This window comes from Armigeres subalbatus, chromosome 2 (genome assembly GCF_024139115.2).
Source record: "Armigeres subalbatus isolate Guangzhou_Male chromosome 2, GZ_Asu_2, whole genome shotgun sequence".
Taxonomy (NCBI): Eukaryota; Metazoa; Arthropoda; class Insecta; order Diptera; family Culicidae; genus Armigeres; species Armigeres subalbatus.
This window is the reverse complement of record NC_085140.1, coordinates 88,699,955-88,709,457: the sequence shown is the minus strand read 5'-3', so window position 1 is coordinate 88,709,457 and position 9,503 is coordinate 88,699,955. Positions and strand designations below refer to the sequence as shown.

The window sequence follows — 9,503 nt, the reverse complement described above, 5'->3', positions numbered from 1 at the left end:
TATTTTCGTTTCAAATATTGACTTCGTAGACTTTTTTTACGTAGTAAATTCAACATTCATACAAATAACCTAGTGTACTTTGACTACTAGGTCATACTTATTTTAGTAGAGCTGTCTTGATCAACTTCACCCCAAACCAGATTACTCAAAAAATGTGTGATAATTTAATTTATTTTAATAAATGCGAATGCATTTCAGAAAACTAAAGTTGTTGATTATTGCAACGTATAGCAGTACATGTTTTGAAAATATTTGTTTCGATTTAAAATGTAAACACACATTGTTATTGCATGTTTTGTCTTAAAAATGATCATCTACCCCCCAGTTGACGGTACATGTTTAGTATATGTAAGGTACTGACTGATGACACAAAAAGTCAAACAATTTGATATGAATTAAAATCAGAAGTGAGGTCGTTGACAGCAATAGGGCTGCTACCCCAATAAATCGCCTCACTAAATGGGAAGTGTGGGGATGTGAATATTCGGTTAAAATCGCACCATTGCAAACGGCCAGTAAGTTGTGTTGAACGTGCTGCGTGCGTGGATCGCTGTGCTCATGAACGTTCTATTAATTTTGCGTAAATTCGCTAATTACTGTCCCCGGAGGCCCTTTTAGTTGTATGGCGTGGTATTATCGTAAGCCTCAAATTAATGTTTTTCGTCGACCGATGATTTATTTAGTTTCAACTAAATGTGGTAGCTCCACGTGGTTAACAACACAGGATTAAACATCATAAACTAAAAAGCGGTTTTGTTGATTTGAATCAATCTTTTCTTTTTTTTTTTTTTTTCATTACTAGGTATATGTTCATTTTTCATTGAAAACTGACCGGCCTTTCAATAGAACACAGGGAATCGGCAAAGATGCCCTAAAATGTTGTTGCTAAAAATAAAAATGTTATCGTGGAAGCACCACATTTGATGTAGTTAACAAAGTTTTGAAAAGAATCATCATTGTAAAAATAATCGTAAAATGGATTCGCTAAATATTCTGTATAACGAGCTTTCTACAATTATTGATTATGTACAAATAATGAAATGTTTAAAAAAAAGTTTGTTTCTAATTTGACACACTAACTGCCACACACACTGCCTAATTTGACACACTAATTTTGGTATGTGCCTTATTTGACGCAGAGTTGTTCCTAGTCGTAATTATTTTTATATTTAATAACAGTGCAATAGCGCTTTGTACGGTACAAAATAACCTGTTAATTAATTTTACATAACGAAATTTAATTTGTATTTAATCAGTGGTACTGCAAGCTATATGCTGTGTAGTATATTTTCACTTTTTCATTGACGGTGGTATTTTTGTTTATTTGCCTTAGTGCCATCACAAGCAATTACTAGTGGAGTAATTCATTTTTTACTTACACACCTAAATCAATAATTTCATCTCGGTAATACTTTTTACTGATTTTACCCGGTAAACATTAATTTTAACCATGAGTTCAGTTAATTTTGAAGAATTTACTGATTTTTGTAATGAATTATACCGGCATCTCAGCAATGTACCGCAGTTTACAGAACATCGGTTAAATAAATAACCGGGATGCTCAGTTCATCAAACTCTGTTTGCAGTTGACAGACAAAAATACCGAGCATTCAGCAAAAAGAATACGGTTTGCGGAGTTTACAGTAATACGTTTACCGAAGTCAGTTCAGGACTTACAGGGGTTAGACAAAAAGGTTTAGATAGGCAAAATTTTGTCGAAGTTCAAATCACCATAACTTTGCGTAGAATGATCCGATTACGATGAAACCGGGACCTTCGGACGCGGAAACTCTTCTAGTATACTCAGATTGGACCTTGGCCACCGGAGATGTTCCGGGTTTTCCGAGGATATGTTAAAAATGCATTTTTTCTTCTGCTTGTCGTTTTATCTGACGTTTACTGCCATCATGTTTTACACTCTCCCTGGAAACTAGAACTAATATGCTGACTAGGGTGGCTCAAAAAACACTTTTTCAATTTTTTTTGATGGGCCGCCCTCTTATTTGGTTCTATTTGATGCCCTGATGCTCTGGACAAAATTTCAGCCAAATCGGTCAACGTTTGGGCGGTGCTAAATTCGTTGGAAGTTTATATGAAAAAATGTATGCAGAAACATCCAAAAACAGGGATTTGCAGTTGGACGGCACAATTTACGACCAAGAATCATGATACTCATTCAGTTCTTGTAGAATTAAATACAGAATGTTATGCTGAAAACCGCGAGAAGATTTAAGTTTATTAGGCAAAGATATTAGAATTTTACTGGAGTGTTGTAGGGGTGAATTTATTTCTTTTCAAAGGTAAAAGAAACGAAATTTGCTCAAACCCCACTTCAGAGAAATGCTAATAACTTAGCCGGGCAAACTCTAATCTTCTCGCGGTTTTCTGCATAACATTCTGTATTAAATTCTTCAAGATATGAATGAGTATCATGGTTCTTCATCGTAAGTTGTGCCGTCCAACTGCAATTCACTGTTTTTGGATGTTTCTGCATACATTTTTGCATATAAACTTCCAACGAGTTTAGCACCGCCCAAACGTTGACCGATTTGGCTGAAATTTTGTCCAGAGCATCAGGGCATCAAATAGAACCAAATAAGAGGGCGGCCCATCGAAAAAAATGAAAAAAGTTTTTCCCATACTAATTTGAGCCACCCTAATGCTGACCAATGCTGGCTGCAGATCAAAAATTCGTTTGGTATACGCAAAGATATGGCCATTTTCGTAAAATCGGTACGGGATTGGCCATACACCCTGAACAAATGTCTCTTTCGCAGAACACCCGGAACCTGTTACAAATTGGCCAGAGAGTCTTACAGTCACCATAATGTATCTTTAATAAAAATCCTATATTCATCGACTTGGGAAAACATGAATTTTGACACCCATATACGCATAGTTCCAGACGGTGCCAAAACCGGCCCCTCCTGGGAGGCACTTGGAACCTGCTATAAGGGTGGCAGTGGACACTAACATTCTGGAAATGTTTCTGTAATCATCGTCTCGCAAAGCCATGAAGATAGATACCCATATTTGCATTATTCCGATCTGTTATTATTTCATTATGTTCCCGGAACCGTTTTTAACGGAAATGGTCATGTCTCTGCGTAGTTTTGATGGATTCTCGATCTACAGCCACCATTGGCCGGCATATTAGTTCTAGTTTTTGGAGAAAGCATAAAACACGATGAAAGTAAACGTTACAAAAAATGACAAGCAGTCGAAAAAATGCATCTTGAACATACCTTCAGAAAACCCGGAACATCTACGGTGGCCAAGGACCAATCTTAGGTTTTGCAAAAGGGCAGTATACTAGAAAAGCGTCCGGTTCTGATGGTCCCGATTTTATCAAAATCGGATCATTCTACGCAAAGTTATGATGATTTAAATTTCGACATAATTTTATTGCGGATTTCACCAATTTGAAGAGTTATGTGTAGATTGTGATTTGCCCGCTTCTTTTCCTCACACCCACTCTCATTTCGGGTTGATCGATTTTTGTTACTGAATTATACCCAATTATAACCCATTACTCATTAGTCCCATGTAAGCGTGTACACTAAATCGACTCCCGCCATGATTTGACGTCTATTTATTTTCAGATTGAGCACTCACACACAAATATTCTACACGGAAAATCAAACTTTTTTGAGTGTATTGAGTGTGAGAAAAAGATGACTGTGAGAAAAAAAATCTCGCAGAACTCTTATAAAGTGCAAAAAGCGCAATACCTATCTCAACTAGCAACCCTATAACCAGAGACCGGCGGAGTGAAAAACTGTCGAAATGGCAACGTATGAAAATGCATGAAATCGCGAAAATGATACTGGCAGCACTTGAACTTTTTGCTTGCTTCTTATGGATGCAAAAAGTAAACAAGTCGAAATGGAACCGCTTTTGACGGTTCGATTGGAAACAAGATGGCGTCTTTGCCGATCTCTTATTCTAGTATTTCTAATCTCAACCTTTTTGTCTAACCCCTGTATATGACACTCTATGTGCCGCCATATTGTGTGTGAAACCGTGATTTAATAAAACCACGAAAAAAAAAACAAAATAATATTTTCTAGATGATATTTCGGTAAGTTGAAGCGATCCAATTTGTATCTGTTGAGCGTCCGTCTGCGTACCAAGAACAGAAGAAGTATGTCGCTTTGTCCAAAGTGGCGCATCATCAGTCATGCCGTCAACGGAAGTTCTGATCTTTCTTTTGATCGACTCAACTATATGGGTTAACTCTCAAATCCTGCAATCTTTTTAACCGGTTCGGTCAGTTTTCTAAAAAAAAAAAAAATCTGGAGGGTTGTGTACAAGACACGACCGCTCGACGTAAACTACGTAAAACATCTTAGTTCAATGAAAATCGTAATATCAAATGAACATTAGGTTGTATACATGACACAATAGCGAATTTCAACCAAAAATTATCTTAAACTGTTTTCAGAACAACCATTTTTCTCAATCATCACCGACGACCACACAGATGTTACTTGGACCGCTACCGACGCAGCCATCGTCTCAAGTCAATTCAAAAAGCTGCACTCACGCGTGCGTTTGCGGTTTTGCTTGAAATCATCGGTTGTCATCAGCCTCGGCAGCGTTCAATAGAATTTGTTTTTAGTAGAACAGGTTTATCGACAGCGAGTTAAAATGAGGAGAAAATTGCATTTCCACAATTCTGCTGTCACCGACGACAGCCATTCAATGATTTTCCGCTTATTTGCTACATACGTCATTTTTGTGAATAATTTTCTGCAACAACTACCCGTCGACGGCCACCAATGGCCGCAAGACACGACTATGCACAAGAAAAACACGGATACAAATTTCATCCATTTGCTTCAAAAATATACATGTTTATTTCCAAAATGGTAATATGTTTGAATCAAACATATTTATTTTTAAAACCAAATTGAATTCCTGTTTGTTTCATACATACACTAGTGGACAGCCCCGCGCTCGCTCTTGCAAAAGTAAACAAAACCTCGAGTTCGGATCGGATCCGATCGGAAGTCAGCAGAGGAGCAGGAGCAAAAATAGAAGCATATGTTTTCTTGCTTCCAAATTGAGGATAGGGATGTTTTTCAGGTACAGAAAGGTAAGTAAATGAAATATGAACGTTTGGAATTGTGAAATCTGGTAGTCAAATGCTACCAGAATATGAAAATTGGTAGAATTGATAAGAAAATATTATGAGGGGTCGAACCAAAACAATAATATCCATGTTTGCTTCAAACATTTAGCTGGTTAAAACAACTTGAAACGCACATTTGATTCAATAAAAGTTTTTGTTCGCTTCAAATGCAACAATATGTTTGTTCCAAACCGATTTATTTTTGATGCCAGAACAAACTGAATTTATGTTTGGATTTACCTAGAATATGTTTGTTTTTAACGTAGTTTATTCTGCGTGAATGAAGCGGTGGGCCAAAAGGTGCGTGCGTTACAGCAATCTGATGTCCGTGTTGGGGATGCATGAACGGAGTTGGTTAATTCTGAATCTTTTACCAGACGTGAAAGAACTATTTTCAATAGTTTTGCGTTGATAATCAATAATTTTAAAACAATAAACGAATTGGTGGAAAGTTTCCGAATCTATTGATAATAAAATCTCGAAAATTTATCGAAAGATGAAGTCGCTATTAACTTTTGAAATCTTACATGATTTCGTGATGGTCCCCAATTTGGAAATTTTCATTTGGCACCATGTATCTGAGGCTTCCCCTTAGACGTAGTTTACGTCAAAATGCTGGCAAATTAATTCTTTTGTGTAAAATGGTGATTCTGAAAAATCATACACACTCCCACGCAAACCATCACCACAGACAGATGCAGGCTCCCCTAAGACGCTCTAAAATAATTAATCACCACAGACAGGCAGGGGAAGCTTTCGGCTACCTGGTGGGGGTGTAAGGTTTGCGTGGGAGTGCCATCAGATTGGACAAATCGACGTTTGAATCTTTGTTTACAAAATCACATACGTCCTTTTGAATAAGTACCCGAGAAATATGTAATTCCTATTTCGAATCACTAAGAGCTGTCGATAGAATAAATATTAGCGACGATGGACAAGCTGTGGAGTCACCTACACTAGATGAGGTTAAAAAAGCTGTTAAAGAGCTGATAAACAATAAGGCTGCGGGGAAGGACCAGCTCCAGGCTGAACTTCTCAAACATGGCAGTGAGTAATAATAATAACCCTCCGCCGAATAACCCTCTTTAATTCGGCGTACAAAACTATGTCCCGTATTCTGTTCAACAGATTGAGACCACTTGAAGAGTCCTTGGTCGGCGAATACCAAGCAGGTTTTCGTGAGGGCCGATCAACGACAGATCAAATGTTTACCCTGAGACAAATCCTTGATAAATTCCGGGAGTACAACTTGCAGACACATCATCTGTTTATTGATTTCAAGGCGGCGTACGATTCAGTGAAACGGAATGAATTATGGCAAATTATGCTTGAACATGGTTTTCCGGCGAAACTGATACGGTTGATTCGTATAACGTTGAACGGATCGAAATCAAGTTTAAGGGTTGCGGATGAAATATCGACGTCATTTGTTACCTTAGGGTGAAATCAGGAGTGATTCAGTTTGATTCTAAATTTTCGACCAATATTCTAGTTTGCATCTGGAGCAAAATAGAACAAACTCGCTGGTTTCCCCAGCAGTGTTCTATTCATGTTTTTCAAATTTTCAATTAATTGAAATCATTATGTTACTGCCAAGAAAGGCGCCGGAATTGCAAAGTGGATTGATCCGTAGATAAAATGACGCATCCATATGTGTATACACCAAAACAATTGAAAAATATTTGAATCTCGTGATTCAATCGTGGTTCAAATCTGCAGAAAATAGAACGGAGCGTTATACCAGTTTTATTTTTTTGACAGTTGACTGGTATAAAAACTGAATCTAGAACAGCTGCTGGGAAATTCAATGTTTCAGATTCATATTCAAACTGACAGCCCCGAACGATTTGAATCACTGCTGATTTTACTCTTAGATGGATTAAAGCAGGGTGATGCACTCTCGAATCTACTGTTCAATATAGCGCTCGAGGGAGCGATTAGGAGAGCTGGTGTGCAAAGATTTGCGGACGATATCGATATTGTCGGAATTGATCGCCGTGCCGTGGAAGAGGCTCTTGTGCCTTTTAAGAGGGAGACAGCGAGGATTGGACTCACGATCAATACCAGCAAAACGAAGTACATGGTCGCTGGCAATCAACGTGGGTTCATTAGTGGTGGTGGTAGCGAAATGGTGCTGGATGGTGAAAAATTTGAAGTGGTGGAAGAATTTGTGTATCTTGAAACATTAGTGACGTGCGATAATGATGTTACCCGCGAGGTGAAAAGGCGTATTGCAGCTGCAAATAGGGCTTATTATGGACTTCGTAACCAGCTTAAGTCCCGTAGTCTGCAAACGAAAATAAAACTCGCGCTGTATACTACTCTGATTCTTCCGGTGGCTTTATACGGCCATGAGACATGGACGTTAAAGAAGGCTGATCGGAGAGCTTTCGGAGTGTTTGAGCGTAAGGTGCTGCGGACAACACTCGGCGGTAAACAGGAGAACGGTATCTGGCGGCGTCGCATGAATCACAAATTGTACCAGGTGTACAAAGGGCTGGATATTATTAAGCTTATACAACACGGCAGACTACGGTGGACTGATCACGTTGTTCGTATGCCGGAAGAACATCAAGCGAAGATAATATTTAGTAGAGAACCAGGAAGAGGCCACTGGCTTCGTGGAAGGCCGCGTACACGATGGCTTTTTCAGTTGAAGAGAACCTGAGAGCGCTCAATGTCCAGGGCGACTGTAGGCGATTGGCCCAGGATCGAGTCCAGTGGAGAAGGATACTCCATTCGGCGTAGGTTCATCGAAGAGCTGTAGCCCATCAAGTATCAAGTATCAAGAGCTGTCGACGACGACCACACCAATAGTATGTAGATTCAACCACGGACGAGAAAAAAATAGAAAACATCGACAAAATCGCTCAATATTGAACAACGCTGCACTAACACTACTGCAGTGCAGCACTGCGAACAAATTAGACGGACACGCTGTCAAAACAAAAACGCATCCAGCGACGAGCGCGTAGAAAGTGTGTTTTAGGAAATTCGATTGTGCTTAATTATATCTATTTTATAAGGTAAACTCTGTTTTCTGTGAGCTTAGCGATTGTATCAATTGCCATTACTTCGTTTCGGAAGCAATACACCCCAGGACCACCATTTGAAAAGCTATGGGGACGAAGCGCAAGGCCGAAGACGAGATCCTTGCGATTCCCAGCGATGACGACGATGGCAGCGACAGCGACGTTCAGATACAGGAAAAGCCAATCCCGATCGTCACCGTTGACGACGATGACGACTCTTCGACAACGGCTCCCTCACATTCCACTCCAGTGCGGCAGCCATCGCCTGCTTGTGGCGGGAAAGCGTTGGATAGTTCACTTGGTACGCCTCCGCCCCCACCGGACATATCCAGTAATCGCTCTATGTCAGAGGAAAAGCAAACCATGACGGAAGAAAAAATGGCTTCTGACAATTTGAGTATGAAGTTTCGGGACCAGGAACTGTTCCATATGTTTAAAGGATCCCCGTCCGAATGTCTGAGAACAACGTTCCAGCTTAAGATGGGATTCAATGTAGATTCCGGTGAGGCATACATTGACAATTCAAAATTCTACGGCGTTCCACCGCGGATGGGACATCAAAGCCGAGACGAAATGATTCGGAATCTTGAAGGAACTTTGGTGCAAGGATATCGAAGGAAAAAACTTCGACTGGATTCCGTAGCCCAAGTGGACATCGATCGCGATCCAGCGGACATGGATCTGGACAATCCGGACGAAAGTTTCATTAAAGTGGATTCGGTGGGTGATTGCGATAAATTGGAGGGCCTGGTTACTGCCAGTCAGTGCAGCTCACTACCGTCGTACAATGGAAATATTGTTGGAGCTCCGGCGATGGATGCCGATGAACCGGAAGAGGGTGAAGTGGATGAAACAGAAGAGCCACAGAACGGGTCAAATCAAAACGAGGATGAAGCAGAGGACGGAAAGAACGAAAGTACAAACGATGACAGTTTGATTCTGGTGGAAGAGGAAGCGGAAGTAATTTGTTTGGATGTAAGTAGTGACGACATGTTTTCGGATATATCTTCTTATGTCGTTTTCGTTTTTGCGGTGTAGCTACACTCGTGGTACACTTTTGCACCGAAAATGTTCGTTTTTGATTTTCGTGCTACACCAGTGTAGCATTTTTCTTGCACTGAAACAAGCAGTGTAGCACCAGAAAAAATCAGAGTGTGCCGTGTAGTGTAGTAGACTCTATCAAAGCGACTGTGTGCCGCTTCAAAAGCACAAGCCCAGGGAGTGCCAATTGGCATGGGGAGTGTCCCTACTTCGGTAGGGTAGCGCGTGAGCTGCTTCGGCAGGGAGTGAGTGATCTGTTTGTGCTGAGGCAGGAGTGTCATAGCGCGTCACCGCTA

The 9,503-nt window shown here is 40.2% G+C and overlaps 1 protein-coding gene across 2 annotated transcripts; it reads left to right on the top strand.

Annotated features, from left to right (window-relative positions):
• Positions 1 to 8,052: 8,052 nt before the first annotated feature.
• LOC134214689 (uncharacterized) lies at positions 8,053 to 9,226 on the top strand. 2 transcript variants are annotated; one of them, XM_062694009.1, is made up of 2 exons: positions 8,053 to 8,160; positions 8,222 to 9,226. In XM_062694009.1, the coding sequence occupies exon 2, from the start codon at positions 8,254 to 8,256 to the stop codon at positions 9,202 to 9,204; it is 951 nt and encodes a 316-aa protein (XP_062549993.1). In that variant the 5' UTR covers positions 8,053 to 8,160; positions 8,222 to 8,253; the 3' UTR covers positions 9,205 to 9,226. The 2 variants fall into 2 exon arrangements, with proteins under 2 accessions (XP_062549993.1, XP_062549994.1); XM_062694010.1 differs by having other exon boundaries at positions 8,063 to 8,563; positions 8,663 to 9,219.
• The last annotated feature ends 277 nt before the right edge of the window (positions 9,227 to 9,503 follow it).